The sequence below is a fragment of the Schistocerca piceifrons genome, chromosome 10 (genome assembly GCF_021461385.2).
Source record: "Schistocerca piceifrons isolate TAMUIC-IGC-003096 chromosome 10, iqSchPice1.1, whole genome shotgun sequence".
Classification (NCBI taxonomy): Eukaryota; Metazoa; Arthropoda; class Insecta; order Orthoptera; family Acrididae; genus Schistocerca; species Schistocerca piceifrons.
The window spans coordinates 44,873,772-44,891,024 of record NC_060147.1 but is presented as its reverse complement, the minus strand read 5'-3'; the positions used below and the strand labels follow the sequence as shown (position 1 = coordinate 44,891,024).

Below are 17,253 nucleotides of genomic sequence, written 5' to 3'. Positions count from 1 at the left end.
GCGTCCTCCCGAGAATGCGACTCTTTCAACTTCAACATCTGTGACTTGAAAGTTCGGACCAATCGTTCAGCGGCACTGTTTGACTGAGGCGAAAACGGCGCGAACGTCAGATGTTGAATACCATTGGCCTTGCAGAATGACTGAAATTCTGCGGACATGAATTGTGGGCTATTGTCGGAAACAATAGTCTGTGGAAGACCTTCAATACAAAAGATAGCGGATAACGCTTGGATGGTGGCAGATGACATCATGGAAGACATCCGGACAACAAAACGAAAATTACTGAATGAATGTACCACAACCAACCATCGAGCATTCCAGAATGGATCAGCAAAATCGATGTGCAAGCGTTGCCAAGAGGAAGTGGTGTTCGGCCATGCAAAGAATTTCCGCGGTGGTGCGGATTGTTGTTCTGCACACACCATGCAAGAAGAGCACATATTCGTAATCGCAGCATCGAGTCTGAACCAAGTACAGTGCTGACGAGCAACTTGTTTCGTTCGCACTATACCCCAATGTCCTTGGTGGAGAAGCCGTAAGACAGAGGACTGTAACGAATGTGGGACCATGACCCGGGACTGATCATTATCAGAACGCAACAGCAAAACACCACGTCGTACAAAAAGTCTCTCCTTGTGAGCAAAAAATCGGCGAACCAACGGATCCTCGATCCGTGACTTTGACAAGGGCCATTGCGTAGCAACAAAACGCAAAATGGTAGCAAGGACAGGGTCAGCAGCTGTGGCCGTAGCTACACGACGAAAATCAATCAGAAACGATTCGACCACGTCATCGGTTTCCGCATCAATGAACATGCAAGCAAGTTCGGAGGAATCGAATGCTCTATCCTCAACAACAGGCAAACGGGACAACGCATCGGCGTTTCCGTGCTTAGCAGTGGACCGATACAAGATATCGTAGCGGTACTGCGAGAGGAAAATAGACCAGCGAATGAATTTCTGCACTGTACGTGGAGGTACAGGCTTGTTCGGATGAAAAAGCGATGTCAAAGGTTTGTGGTCTGTGATGATGGTAAAGTGACGACCATACAAGAAATCATGAAACTTAGTAACACCAAACACGAGAGCCAATGCTTCTTTCTCGATCTGAGAATAATTTCTTTGCGCAGATGAAAGCAATTTGGACACAAAGGCAATAGGGCGATCATGCGATTCATCTTTGTGCGCAAGCACAGCACCGATCCCGAAATCTGATGCATCTACCATCAACAAAAGGGGTTTCTGGGGATCGAATGACGTAAGGCAAGTATTAGAAAGCAATGCCGATTTCAACTGACGAAAGGCGCGTTCGCATTCCGTCGTCCAGACGAACGGAACACCTTTACGGCGTAAGCGATGAAGCGGAGCTGAAATGGAAGAGGCGTGCGGCACAAATTTGTTATAATAATTAATTTTTCCCAGCACACTCTGTAGCTGCTTCAAATTCTGCGGCGAAGGCAAGTCTTGTATGGCACGGAGGTGCTCGGGACTGGGATGTATGCCTTGGGCATTGATTACATGTCCCAGATATGGTAAGTCACGAGCAAAAAACACACATTTGTCCTTCTGCAAGCGAAGACCATTTTGTCGCAAGACCTGAAATAATGTTCGGAGATTGGCCAAGTGTTCTTCTTCTGTCTTTCCGGAGATCACAATATCATCCAGATAGTTTGCTGCAGTAGGGATCGAGGCACAAACAGTTTGTAAATATTGCTGAAACAATGCAGGGGCGGATGCACACCCGAATGGCAGTCGTTTGAAGCGATACAAACCAAGATGCGTGTTAACCACCAAGACGCGCTGGGATTCGTCATCCACTGGTATTTGCAAGTACGCATCTGCTAGGTCCAACTTCGAAAAATATTTACCCGGGCACAGTTTGTCAAAAAGATCTTCCGGGCGGGGTAAAGGAAAAGTTGCAATCACTGGTTGTGGATTCACTGTAGCTTTGAAGTCCACACAAAGTCTCAATTTTCCGGAAGGTTTTGGCAAAATTACTAAGGGTGACGCCCAGAGAGAAGCCTGCACACGTTCAATTACACCTTGTGATTCCAAATCGTGTAGTGTTCGTGCGACCTCATCACGCAATGCGTGGGGAACATTGCGCGCTCTGAAAAATTTTGGTTGCGCATTTACTTTCAGTTCCAAATGTGCTTTATAGTTCTTAGCGCAACCAAGGCCCGGCGCAAAAATGTCAGCAAATTCGTCACATAGACGAGAAACACTGTCTGAAGGCACAGTCTTGTTCACTGATAGGACCTGATTGACTATAGACATGTTAAACAACTGAAATAAATCCAAACCAAACAAGTTCACAGCAGAAGAAGGACGTAAAAAGACACAAGTTTTGTTTGTCTCTTGTATGTTGCAAGAAGGCTGCACTGTCCTAACACAGGGATATTCTGTCCTGAATAACTAGTTAGCTTAACATGTGCGGCACGCAACGGAGGTGTGCCCAGTTGTTTGTACGTGTCTTTATTGATCAATGAAACTGCAGCTCCGGTATCGAGCTGGAATGGTATCACGCGGCCATGAATGTCCAAGTCAACAAAAAGTTTATCGTCCTGCTGACGACAAGAGCGACTGTCTCGTGCAACGTGAACCGACACTGGTACAGAATCACTTGCGACTTGACGGGATTTCCGTCGACGTCAACACACACTATTTGTGAGACGAACACAGTCACTGTTAGAGAGAGTGGCACTGGGCGGAGTGGAAATAACTACATGAATGTCCATGGGCGAAGGTTCACGAGCCTGAGTATTCTTGATTCGATTCCGATTCCGGCATGAAGCAAAGGGCTTGGAATGGTTGTGAGTGTCCAATCTAAGCTTTTTCGGCAAACACTCTGAACATATCCTTTTTTATTACAGAAAAAGCAAATAGCTTGGCGTGACGGGCAATTCTCACGCGAATGTCTAGTAGCACACCGCGGGCATGATTTTAGCACTGCATTTGCTTGCTTGTGTGGCACACGTAGCGAAGAGCTTGCCGACAGCTGCGCGGACGGGCGCGAGGGCTGTTTACTGTTGCGTGCAGCTCGCCTGGCGGGCCGGTGAATGTGACACACAGCTGGCGAAGTTGCAAAAGATTCCTGAGCAACGTCAAGTGTGTCTTGCCTATCAAATATGTCTATCACTTGTTGAAGGGAGGGATTGACCAGTTTCAAAATCTGTTCCCTTATATGAACATCAGAAACGTTCTGTGCAATTGCATCATGCACGATAGTATCTGAATAAGGGAGTCCACATTCACACCCAAAAGCACAATCCCTAGTAAGGCCTTGCAAAGTTGCAGCCCACTCCCTATTAGTCTGACCGGCCGTACGTTTTGTACGAAAGAATGTATACCTTTTTGCAACTACATCGACAGAGTCCTTGAAATATGCATGTAATGCCGGCAAAATTTCTTCGTAGGATAGAGTTGGTACATCGCGTCGGGGAAACAATTTCACTATCACATGGTAGGTGGACACAACTACACATGCCAACAAAAAAGGCTGCCGCTCGTTAGCTTGAATTCTGTAGGCGGCGAGATGGAATCCAAATTGGCGTGACCACTCCGTCCAGCTTTCCAGTGCCGCATCAAAAGGACGAAAAGGTGGTGCAACAGCGTGTTGTGGCTGCAGTAGCGGTGGAGCGGCGGCTGCCGCATCGTTTTGCATTGCGCGTTGACCCTGGACGAGCTGTCCAAGGGCATCCAATAAGGCCCGCGTCTGCTGATTCTGCAAGCGATAAAATTCGGACAGTACATCTGGAGATTGTGGCGAAGCCATGACACAAGTAAATTAGTGCATCAATTGGTACAAACGTGATTTAGCTCGTCGCCATGTGCTGTGTTGGCAGAAGAGCCAACACAGTGTTGCTAGAGGAGGCCGAAATGCACGCGTTTAAATACACGCAGACTGGCGTGAGGTCTGGAACAGGGCAATGTCTTGAGAATTGCAATAAAGTACGAAAATCTTGTAATACTTAACTTTAATCCACAATTGGTGAACATTGGTCTGACTGTACTTGCATCCCACGATAAATAACAATCTCCATATAAACTGTTAATGGCGCCTTGCTAGGTCGTAGCAAATGACGTAGCTGATGGCTATGCTAACTATCGTCTCGGCAAATGAGAGCGTAATTGTCAGTGATCCGTCTCTGGCAAAGTAGGCTGTACAACAGGGGCGAGTGCTAGGAAGGCTCTCTAGACCTGCCGTGTGGTGGCGCTCGGTCTGCTATCACTGACAGTGGCGACACGCGGGTCCAACGTATACTAATGGACCGCGGCCGATTTAAAGGCTACCACCTAGCAAGTGTGGCGTCTGGCGGTGACACCACACAGACCATCACACAAGAATTCCAAACTGCATCAGGATCCATTGCAAGTACTATGACAGTTAGGCAGGAGGTGAGAAAACTTCGATTTTGTGGTTGAGCAGGTGCTCATAAGACACACATCATGCTGGTAAATGCCAAATGATACCTCGCTTGGTGTAAGGAGGGTAAACATTGGACGATTGAACAGTGGAAAAACATTGTGTGGAATGACAAATCACAGTACACAATGTGGCGATCCAGTGGCAGGGTGTTAGTTGGACGAATGCCCGGTGAACGTCATCTGCCAGCATGTTTAGTGCCAACAGTAAAATTCGGAGGCAGTGGTGTTATGGTGTGGTCATGTTTTTCATGGTGGGGGCTTTCACCCCTTGTCGTTTTGCATGGCACTATCACAGCACAGGCCTACATTGATATTTTAAGCACCTTCTTGCTTCCTATTGTTGAAGAGCATTTTGGGGATGGTGATTGCATCTTTCAACATGATGGGGCACCTGTTCATAGGGCACGGCCTGTGTCGGAGTGGTTACACGACAATAACATCCCTGTAATGGACTGGCCTGCACAGAGTCCTGACCTGAATTCTACAGAACACCTTTGGGATTTTTTGGAACGACGACTTTGTGCTGGTCCTCACTGACCGACATTGATAACTCTCCTCGGTGCAGCAGTCCGTGAAGAATGTGCTGCCATTCCCCAAGAAACCTTCCAGCTCCTGATTGAACATGTGCCTGCGAGGGTGGAAGCTGTCATCAAGGTAACAGGTGGGCCAACACCATACTCAGTTCCAGCATTACTGATGGAGGGTGCTACAAACTAGTAAGTCATTTTCAGCCAAGTGACCGGATACTTTTGATCATATAGTGTATGTTGGAGCTAAATAAATTTGAATGTGGGTTAATTGTTGGCACTCATATGGTAAGCCAACCGAGGCAGCCAAAACCTTTGGTGTTTCAAGAGGTACCATATCAAAGATTTGAACCACATCCAAGGAAACTGGAGAAATGTCATCTGCTAAGTCTTAATCATAGTAAAGTACATGTTGAGTGATCATGGCACATGATCATTGAAGAGGATTGTGACAAAAAATAAGAAGATGAAAGCTGTAAAAGTTGCTGTAGAACTGAATGTCACACTTTCTAACCCGTCAGTGCCAAACAGAACATGAAGGGAACTCCATAAGCTGGAAATTACAGGGTGACCTGGAATTTCAAAAGCACTCACCAATGGTGCAAATGCTTGTAACAGGAAAATGTGGTGCTGAAGTCTTAAAACCTGGACTATGGATCAGTGGAAAATCCTTGATGGAATGTAGCAATATTATGAGGAAGAAAGTTGCTACTTACTATATAGTGAGGAAGAAAGTTTCTACTTACTATATAGTGCAGATGCTGAGTCACAGATAGGCAAACAAAAAGATACTCTCACATTTATAACTTTAGGCCATTAAGGCCTTTGTCAACCATAGATAGAGTAATTTGGTCGGATGGGTCTTTTTTCTCACTGTTCCCAACTTGTGGCTGAGTTCACATCCCAAGACTGACACGTGGCGGAGATTCGATGATAGTTTGGGCAGCCATATTGTGATATTCCGCAGGGCCCACAAGTACTATGCAAGGTCGCATACTGGTTTATGTGGGGAGGTCCATCCCACAGTAGAATGTCTGTTCTGCTCCAATTCACACAACTCGTATCATCCAGGACTGCTTTTGTGAGCATGAGGATGAATTGTCACATCCATTCTGGTCATCACAGTCATCAGATCTCAATATTATTCAGTCTTTGGAGAGAAGGGTGCATGATCACTATTCACCTCCATCATCATTCCGTGGACTTGCTCCTATTTTGCAGGTAGAATGGTAAAAAATTCCCTTGAATACCAGAGAGGACGTGTATTCATCCATTCTGAGATAACTGGAAATTGTTTTGAATGCCAACGGGATTCTTCCATGTGAAGTCAACCAATAAAAATATAAATTGGAATCTTGTTACTTTAGGAATTTGTAATTTAATTAAAGATTTTTGGACATTAAAAATATTTTTTGGTCATTTTGAGGTATTAATTTTTAAAGTTTCTGAAATTTTGTAATTTTTGCCATGTTTTGAAACTTTAAAGCACCATATCCCAAAAAGTATTTGATGTACAGACCAGAAATGTATACAAATTGTTTCAGTTTATTACAGGCTTTAAAAATTTATTATAGGCTTTAGAAATGTGTGCTGTTTGACAAAATTCATCAAAATGCTACAGTTTCCTAAAAAAAAAAACTTAAATTTTGAAAATTTCCACACTGGAATGTTTTTTTGTTTTGAAAAAATGTATGCCAATCATTCAATATTTTTGAATGTGCGTGCAAAATTTCATGATGGTATTCCAAAGGGAATATATGGAATAAATTTTATTTGACTGCTATTCGTATTGTCAAATGTATCTCAACTGCTCATAGTTTGGAAGCTGGTTCATTACAGTATTATTAAAATGAAATTATTGAGTCCTAATTAAGCATACTCTAGTTTGCCATTTAAAATCTGTTCTAAACTATGTCATATAAAACATAAATAACGTAAGAGATAGTATGCAGTTTTCACTTTATATAACTTTTAATTTACTGTAGTTCGTATTTGCAGAGCAACAGAGGTGTGGTGGTGGTGGTGGTGGTGGTGGTGGTGGTGGTGTGTGTGTGTGTGTGTGTGTGTGTGTGTGTGTGTGTAACAAGTGAAACAAAAACAGTCACTTCTATTGACAGTAATTCAGTTCAGTAGAGATGAATTGAGATAAAACTAGCAGAGCACTGCTGAGTGTATAGGACCAGCTTGTTGTGTGCGTGTGTAACTCGTTAAGCACGTCTCCTCAGGGGATAAAGTAGCACAAAAGAACAGGCGTCATGATTTAAAGTGCTTAATCGCCGAACATGACAAGTACTAAGCACAGCCAATGAGGTGGAATGTTGCAATTGTTGTATTCTGACATGAGCGGTTCACTGTTTTATTGGGAAATCAAGCATTTTAACTCTTTGTAACACTGGCAGATATGTGCCACTTTGTCACGTGAGGATGTTCATGTAGAATGAAACCATTGGGTGTTATGCACATAAAATAAAAGACCAAATAACTTTCTTAACATTCGAATTAATCAGTTGTTGAAGCACAACATGATCAATTGTTTCAGTGGGGTAAAGCATGTATTCATCAGTCACTTCTATGTGACAAAGAATGAGGATGCAGCATAAAAAATGAACTTGACTAACAGATTTTATAAAGCCATAACAGTCACTGGCATGCAGAAGTATCATGCATTTATTCGTAGGAGCTGAGACAAATGTAAAGCAGAAATTGTTTTCAGTTTTAATGATTTTGATGTTCATAAAATTCATGTGTCCAGATGCTGCAGCTTGTGAACAGATTACAGGACTTGTTGCTTGTGCCTTCGACAACAAATGGTGGATGTTAGTTAGCGCGTACACAACTTTCCCACTAGAGCGCGCCCCACTAAGCACAACAGCGCAGGCGCAGCACTCATCTGTCTCCGCACTATGAGATGGCGCTGCCATAGAGACGGACCAAATTCTGCTTCCGCCGATCCGCATATTAATAGGTAACGCAGCCAATGAGATTGCTGCTAATGTAGAACCTTTTCTCCTCGCGGATCACGCTTGCGCAGTGATATATGAACGCGCGAGGTATTATAACGAGTGTACAGACCTCCGATTAGGCAGTCTGCATTTGTCTGCAACAGTCTGTACGAGTTCTACATTTGTCTGTACCAGTCTATAGTCAAGTTTCAGTCTGTGCCCAATAAGATTACCATATTCCTGTACATAGCCATGAAGATAAATGTATAGACACTTTTGTCAAGTATCAGAGATATATGTGAGAATAAGATTAACGTACCAATACCAAAGGAACTTCAGATTGTCAATTGTAAATGGCATCCAGAACCAAGTTAAGTAATTTTTATGCTTTTTATTATTTTAATAAATGTGTGTGAAAATTAATCAAGTTCTGTTTAAAGTTGGTCACCGTCACTCTGCTATTCTAAGCGTGGCATTTCTATCGTCTGCCCTAATGGCAGAAGATAAACATGCCACGATAAGACCACGAGACATATTGCTGACTCTCGCCTACTTCGTTAGAGCGACAAGTCAAATAATCTGATGGTGTGTGTACTGAAGGTCTTACAGTATGCACACCACAATCATCATTAAATTTGGCACATACATTAACAAGTAATTTGTGACCAATGTAAATATGTTTTTCAAAACAAAAAAGTTCTGATTTAAAAATTTTCAAAAATCACATAACTGATCATTCAAAAATGAAGGTTTGAAAAATTTTTAATTTGGAATTTTTCATGCAATCAACTACTAGTTCAAATGTACAAAAAATAATGAAAATCTGAGTTGTCAAGAATCAGACTGCTGGCTGATTTCACATGGGCTTACCACTACAACATATTAAGCATGGTAATACATTAAGAATTTGGTGTTTCCACGGTTTCGTCCAACCCCTGTATGTGCCACTGTGAGCAGTGGTGCTGCCTGCTGCATGCAGTTGCCTTCAGTCAGAAAGTGGTAGAGATGGACCTCCATTCACTAGCAGCAGCATTTCCTGTTGACTTTGAAACCAATTATCACTGACAATGTGTTACCTTCATCTCTGGTCCCTGTCGGTTAGAATCTTTTCCGACCTCTGTACTCGTACTGCGTTGCAGGGCCCTGAGTGATACTCCATTCCTTGTGCACACGTTGGGCAATCCGTGTTGATATACCAACAAATCGGGCAGCTTTCTTCATGGTGTGGTCAGTTCAAGCATGATAGTTCCTTTCTGCCATTCTGTCACACCTCCATATTGACCCTTCTTACTGCAGTGACTCCATATGATTGAGTTGTGCGCATGTGCGCGCGCGCACACACACACACACACACACACACACACACACACACACATATATCAGCTTTGTAAACTGCTGGATATCACTATCTTTGCACAAGTCAGTAAGCTACAAAAACTCTGAGTATGTTCAAAATTTTCACAAGTGGCAATACTCGACAATACAACTGCACAAATTATTAGATTTGCTGTGAATGTGATACAATAACTACACACTCTGAATGGCCAAAAATGACTCACTTAGATTTACACACTGTGACTCCCAGGTGCTGGCTATCTGAAGCCGTGACCACACAAATATTTATTGATGTGCACGTTAAACAAACTACAATTTGGTAGAATACTAATCTATTTCATTTCAGATATTAACATAAAAGATTTGAAATTTTTAAAAAAGATATAGGTATAACAGGTAGTGAAGTAAGTTTATTTAATCAAGAGCTGTACTACTAGCAAATAGAAAAATTGTCAGTACTTGTTTTTGGGAGAGCAGTTTTAACGTGTGCAGGAATTCTCAGAGTTCATCAAAAAGTTTTGAAAAGGTGAAATTTTCTAATTGTAATAATTAACAAACTAACAAGTTATATAAGCAACTCTAGATATTTTTGGAAATAGAAAAGTCGAAGCTATAAAACTATTGTACCAAATTTTTGAAAGAATTACTTTTTGGAGATTGGAACATTGTGGAACACAAAAATAACAATAGAAATTGACAAATGGAATAATACATAAAATGAAAGAAAAGGAAGCAATCACCTATAGTAGAATGATGTGTCTAACCTGTTTCCTCTCTCTCTCTCTCTCTCTCTCTCTCTCTCTGTCTCCCCCCCCCCCTCCCCCCCCCTCCCTCCCTTCCTCGTCTCACTCTAGTTTCGTAGTTTATTAGGCAGACAGGATTTAAATGAGATAGCAGCAAACACGAACAAATACATGGCAAAATATTTACATTCGTATTATTCTTATGGTGAGGAGAATACTGCATGTATTCATAAAAGTTCCTATTAGCAACCATCACTTGTCACAGGTAGGAAAAAATTCAGAACATAGAGTTGGCCATATTGACAAACATCCCAAACAGTCTAGCCAGTCTCGGGGCGTAGAAAAAAAAACTCGTCTTCCACCTTTTTTTAAAATTTATTTACTGACGCAGAGGTTTTGGAACCAGTATTTATCTTTGTGCCTGCAAAGTATGCCTGTGTAGCGCTACATATATTCGACGGCAGAAGTTAGTTGTGGCGGCGCCTACCAACATTTTTCAAACTTCCGCTTACTTTGCTCTCGATTCTAAGCCGCAGGCGGTTTTTTGGATTACAAAAACCAGAAAAAAAGTGCGGCTTAGATTCGAGTAAATACGATAACCCTTGCAACTGCTCTCACTAATCAACAGTTAGCGTCACTGTGGCCAAAGTTGTGCGCATTTTGGGTGTCTGTGCGATATAGTATGTATGTGTGTGCTTTCATTAGACAAAGAGTAAAAAGCTCGAAAGATAGCATAAATTTTACGTAATTTTTGACTGTTTGAAAGAGGAAAAGAAGAACTTTCAAATAAGCTTTTCAATCTGGAAGCAAACAGTTTACATCATAATTGAATTCTGACATTTACATGACTTGCAGGTATACTATAAGGGGCAGTCAAATGAAAACGAGACATGTGGAAAAAAATAAGTAAATTGTTTATTATTTCAAAAGTAATTCCTATAACTGTTAATAAATTTATCTCGCTGTAAGATAAAATGGTTACTGCCTTCACGGAAAAATGTTCGCGGTTGCCTATGGAACCTCGATAGTACCCAACCGTGCTCGTCTTCATCCAAAACAAATCGACAGCCACGAAATTGTTTCTTCATAACTACATAAATGTTGAAATCACATGGGAAGAGATTGGGATTATATAGAGGATGTGTAAGGGCTTCCCAGTGAAATTTTTGCAGCATAGTCAAACAACCTGCCAACAAAATGACTGGCCAGATGTCGCCGAGGTTGTTTCAGATATGTTGCAGAAGTTTTTCCCAATGCAGTTCCCATATTCTTGGAGTCCTGACAAAAGATGTCAGTGGCCGTGGATTCACTTTGGATGAAGAGGGGGGTATCTCTGTGCACAGTTGTAATTCCAAAGGTAATTGCAGACATTTTTCCGTGAAGGTGGTTACCATCTTGTATCATTGTAATATAAATGTACTAACAGTTATGGCCGTTACTTTTGAAGTAATAAATAGTTTACTTACTTTTTGCCATCTATCTGATTTTCATTTGACTGTCCCTTATAAATCATAGACATTCTGTAAATAAAATGTTTCTATAAGAACAAACTATACTATTGTCATCAGCAATGGGCTACCATAAGTTTCCCCAAGTGCAGTTCCCTGATATTTCCCCAATTTCCAGACAAGTTTTAGCATTTTTCTGACAAATTTTGAGAGCAAAAGGATAAGTTAAGATATAAATCGACAATCTGTCTTTGCAGCTGTGGTACAAGAAACAATAGTTCAGTGAGGAAATATCTAAAAGAACCTTGCAAGCAGATGGCGTTTTCTGATGTGAGCCAAAATCTCAAGTACTAACATCAACATCTTTTGTAATGAACTGTTTTTAGATGGCAAAAGCAAGCCAATGGTGTATGTGTTTTATTAATACCACTGATATTTTGTTTCAATAAAACAAAACACATTTGGTGGCAAAAATACGCATTTACATGGAGTCACAAGATGGATTTAAAATACCTTCACTGTTTTCAGAAATAAAGAAGTGTATAAGGGGGAAAAATTATGTAAAGAAACACTGTAGGTGACCAGCAGTAAAATTTTGGTTCTACTATGTTCGTTATTGTCAGTTATTATGCACTGTGTTATATCTATCATGAGGGGCGTTTGAAACGTCCGTGCAAAAATAAAACCTACTTACGTGTTTGGGGTAAACCTTTTTTATTTTTCGACATAGTCTCCTTATTAGACTTATAAACTTCGTCCAACGCTGTTCTAATTTGTTGATCCCTTCCAAATAATAGGAATTGTCAAAATCTGAATAATAGCTATTAGTTGCTGCAATCACCTCCTCATTTGAATAAAATCTTTGTCCCGCCAGTCATTTCTTCATATTGGGGAACAAAGTGTATTCTGAGGGAGCCATGTCTCGAGAATAGGGGGGATGTGAAATGAGTTGGGATCCTATTTCCATTAATTTTGCAACCACAACTGCTGAGGTGTGTGCTGGTGCATTGTCATGATGGAAAAGGACTTTTTTGCGGTCCAGTCGCCGGCGTTTCTCTTGCTGCTCGGTTTTCAAAGGTCCAATAACGATGAATAATATTCACCTGTAATAGTTTTACCCTTTTCCAGGTAGTCGATGAGGATTATCCCTTGTGAATCCCAAAAGACAGTCACCATAACCTTTCCAGCCAAAGGAATGGTGTTCCCCTTTTTTGGTGCAGATTCTCCCTTGGTAACCCGTTGTTTAGATTGTTGTTTTATCTCAGGAGTATAGTAATGTATCCATGTTTCATCCACAGTGACAAAACAATGCTTAAAGTCCTGCGAATTCTTCTTGAACAGCTGCGACAATCCTTGCAACACTTCACATGATTCCGTATTTGGTCAAGCGTGAGCAGTCGCAGAACCCATCTTGTGGTTAGCTTTCTCGTGTCCAAATGTTTATGCAAAATATTATGTACCCATTCATTCGAGATGCCCACAGTACTAGCAATCTCACACACCTTAACGTTTCTGCCATCCATCACCATATCATGGATTTTATCAATGGTTTCTGGAGTTGTAACCTCCACAGGGCGTCCAGAATGTTCAGCAGCACTTTTGCCCATATGGCCACTCCGAAAATTTTGAAACCACTTATTAACTGTTCTAATCAAAGGTGCAGAGTCACCGTAATGTTTAGCAAGCTTCTCTTTAGTCCCCTGAGGTGTTTTGCCTTTCATAAAGTAATGTTTAATCACCACTCGAAATTCTTTTTCGTCCAGTTTTTGGCAATCACTAGACATCCTTGTTTCATGCGAATACCAAACACAAAGAAATAGACCAATCTGGCTGAAACTTGGTGTGCGTTTCTTTCCAAAGATGCTACTAAGTAAACATGACCTTGATACATGCCGGTGGTGCCATCTCTTAGGCTTTGCACGAACTTTCCAAATGCCTCTCATATTTTACAGGTGTCGTGCGATTTTTCTTTCGAGAAATATATGAACACATAGCATACGAACTGCAAGCAACTGACAGAATTTTCTTCTTCTTATTGTCCATACTTTCTAACATATAAACTACTTTGGAAGTGCCAAAATGTACTAGACCAAAAAAGTCTATAAAACGCCACACTGTACAAAGTACTTGTGGTGAGACAGTCGCAATTCCTGAAATCCAGCACCTATAGCCTCCTGCTTGCTGAGGAGCACCACAGTCCTGGGTCCATGGATAAATCATGAAAATCCGCAGCATTATGGCACACATAGATAGATGCAGCCAGTGGGCAGATTGGTGAGACCAGATCTGACAGGCAGGGCCTGCACATTAGTGAGAACCGAACGGCTTCAGATCGGCAGGCCCGATCCGTTACAGATACCCACAGAAATGGTCTGTGGCTTTGGCCCGTTGTGGAAATCCACTCTTGTGGATGAGACTGCAGTGATTGATCCGTGCAACAGATAACTTGTTCAAATATTTTGAGAATCAATAATAATGTACTGTGTGCGCGACCGAGACTCGAACTCGGGACCTTTGCCTTTGCCTTTGCTGAGCCGCAGACAGGCTCATAGAAAAGTCGATCTCACACTAACAATTAAATTTTCAAGCATGGCTTTTGTCAGAAAACGGGAGCGCACACACACACATTCACACAATCGCTCATGACTGCTGTCTTCGGTCACTGTACCTACAATCTCTGATAATCATATCCCAACAAACCACTCCTCATGCCTCCCCGCCTCTCTTCGGCAGCTACTAGGCTGGCGGCAAGAAGAGGTGGCAGCACTGACTGCGAGCTGATGGGGGTGGTAGGAAGGAGAGAGCTGGAATGAGATTTTCACTCTGCAGCGGAGTGTGCGCTGATATGAAACTTCCTGGCAGATTAAAACTGTGTGCCCGACCGAGACTCAAACTTGGGACCTTTGCCTTTCGCGGGCAAGTGCTCTACCGTCTGAGCTACCCAAGCACGACTCTCACCCCGTCCTCACTGATTTACTTCTGCCAGTACCTCGTCTCCTACCCTCCAAACTTTACAGAAGGTCTCCTGCGAACATCTGTCGTGCTTCGGTAGCTCAGATGGTAGAGCACTTGCCCGCGAAAGGCAAAGGTCCGGAGTTCGAGTCTCGGTTCAGCACACAGTTTTTATCTGCCAGGAAGTTTCATATCAGCGCACACTCCGCTGCAGACTGAAAATCTCATTCTGGAAACATCCTCCAGGCTGTGGCTAAGCCATGTCTCCGCAGTATCCTTTCTTTGAGGAGTGCTAGTTCTGCAAGGTTCGCAAGAGAGCTTCTGTAAAGTTTGGAAGGTAGGAGACGAGACACTGGCAGAAGTAAAGCTGTGAGGACGGGGCGTGAGTCGTGCTTCGGTAGCTCAGTTGGTAGAGCACTTGCCCGCGAAAGGCAAAGGTCCCGAGTTCGAGTCTCGGTCGGGCACACAGTTTTAATCTGCCAGGAAGTTTCAGGAGAGAGCTGATGGGGATGGTAGGAAGGAGAGAAGCAGTAGTGATGAGGGAGTAGGGAAATGGCGCGCGTACTCAGCTGCACCCAGTGAGCGATGATGCGTGACACCTCAGTAAATGAACCATTTCATCTACTGAGACAGCAACAAGATTTTTCCAGCCTTTTTGTTTTCCAAATGTGCTTGATATTTCCCTGATTTTCCTGATGTGTTTGAAATTTCCTGAGTTCCAGAACCTGTGGCAATCCTAACAGTGAATAATGAAATTCTGCTTGAACAAGAAGTTAGTTGTACAAAATAACTATTGTACAGGGCTATTACAAATGATTGAAGCGATTTCATAAATTCACTGTAGCTCCATTCATTGACATATGGTCACGACACACTACAGATACGTAGAAAAACTCATAAAGTTTTGTTCGGCTGAAGCCGCACTTCAGGTTTCTGCCACCAGAGCGCTCGAGAGCGCAGTGGGACAAAATGGCGACAGGAGCCGAGAAAGCGTATGTCGTGCTTGAAATGCACTCACATCAGTCGGTCATAACAGTGCAACGACACTTCAGGACGAAGTTCAACAAGGATCCACCAACTGCTAACTCCATTCGGCAATGGTATGCGCAGTTTAAAGCTTCTGGATGCCTCTGTAAGGGGAAATCAACGGGTCAGCCTGCAGTGAGCGAAGAAACCGTTGAACACGTGCGGGCAAGTTTCACGCGTAGTCTGTGGAAGTCGACGAATAAAGCAAGCAGGGAGCTAAACGTACCACAGCCGACGGTTTGGAAAATCTCACAAAAAAGGCTAAAGCAGAAGCCTTATCGTTTACAATTGCTACAAGCCCTGACACCCGATTACAGTCAAACGCTTTCAATTTTTAGCGCGGTTGCAACAGCTCATGGAAGAGGATGCGTTCAGTGTGAAACTTGTTTTCAGTGATGAAGCAACATTTTTTCTTAATGGTGAAGTGAACAGACACAATGGGCGAATCTGGGCGGTAGAGAATCCTCGCGCATTCGTGCAGCAAATTCGCAATTCACCAAAAGTTAACGTGTTTTGTGCAATCTCACGGTTTAAAGTTTATGGCCCCTTTTTCTTCTGCGAAAAAAACGTTACAGGACATGTGTATCTGGACATGCTGGAAAATTGGCTCATGCCACAACTGGAGACCGACAGCGCCGACTTCATCTTTCAACAGGATGGTGCTCCACCGCACTTCCGTCATGATGTTCGGCATTTCTTAAACAGGAGATTGGAAACCTGATGGATCGGTCGTGGTGGAGATCATGATCAGCAATTCATGTCATGGCCTCCACGCTATCCTGACTTAACCCCATGCGATGTCTTTCTGTGGGGTTATGTGAAAGATTCAGTGTTTAAACCTCCTCTACCAAAAAACGTGCCAGAACTGAGAGCTCGCATCAACGATTCTTTCGAACTCATTGATGGGGACGTGCTGCGCCGAGTGTGGGAGGAACTTGATTATCGGCTTGATGTCTGCCGAATCACTAAAGGGGCACATATCGAACATTTGTGACTGCCTAAAAAAACTTTTTTAGTTTTTGTATGTGTGTGCAAAGCATTGTGAAAATATCTCAAATAATAAAGTTATTGTAGAGCTGTGAAATCGGTTCAATCATTTGTAATAACCCTGTATATGCAGTGTTAATGAAAAGAGGTGAAACAAGGAAGAGAAAATATTGCCATGAGGAGTGCTTTAAGAACAACCCCATGTTGCTCTGTTACAAGAGGCTGCAATCTCTGTGTGCAGGGTCCACCCGCAGGTGCTGAGCCTGGAAGCCCTGGTCGCCTCCCTGGGGGACGAGGAAGTGGCCACAGTGGATGGTGGCGTGGATCCGGCAGCCTCCGGCGTGGGCGTGACGCTGGTGGCGGGCCACGCGGAGGTGGCCGCTGTGCTGACGCCATTTGTCATCACGGATCTTCCCGGGTAGTGTCGACCTTGACTGATCACTCTGACCGCCTCGCACTGAGTGAGCTCACTCCACAGTGGCATTGCAAACTAATAAAGGAGCTTTTAAAATCATAAGTGTTAAGAGTTGTCCAGTGGTGGCTTATGATTCTTCCACAACCTTGTCTCTCCACTTGTCCTAAGATCCAAATATCCATTTTACACACACACACACACACACACACACACACACACACACACATACGTGCATGGTACGTTATACCGGACGCGCACGCTGGGTGTTTTAGGTGTGTGCGTCCGCTGGCGCGCCGCCGTGATTTTGTAAGCCCGACGCAGCTGCGGGAGGTCAGAACATTCCGCTAGCACTGTGAAAATATTCTAAGTCCAAGCTACTGCATATACTATACAGGGTTATTACAAATGATTGAAGCAATTTCACAGCTCTACAATAACATTATTATTTGAG

General features: G+C 43.0%; 1 protein-coding gene across 1 annotated transcript in view; it reads left to right on the top strand.

Moving 5' to 3' along the window:
• Window positions 1–16,911, top strand: part of LOC124718988 (zinc finger protein ZFP2-like) — an 85,053-nt gene extending 68,142 nt beyond the window's left edge. The window contains exon 12 of the mRNA XM_047244658.1: window positions 16,629–16,911. Coding sequence (XP_047100614.1) covers window positions 16,629–16,809 — 181 coding nt within the window. The 3' untranslated portion in view covers window positions 16,810–16,911. The remainder of the gene's footprint in view (window positions 1–16,628) is intronic.
• The last annotated feature ends 342 nt before the right edge of the window (window positions 16,912–17,253 follow it).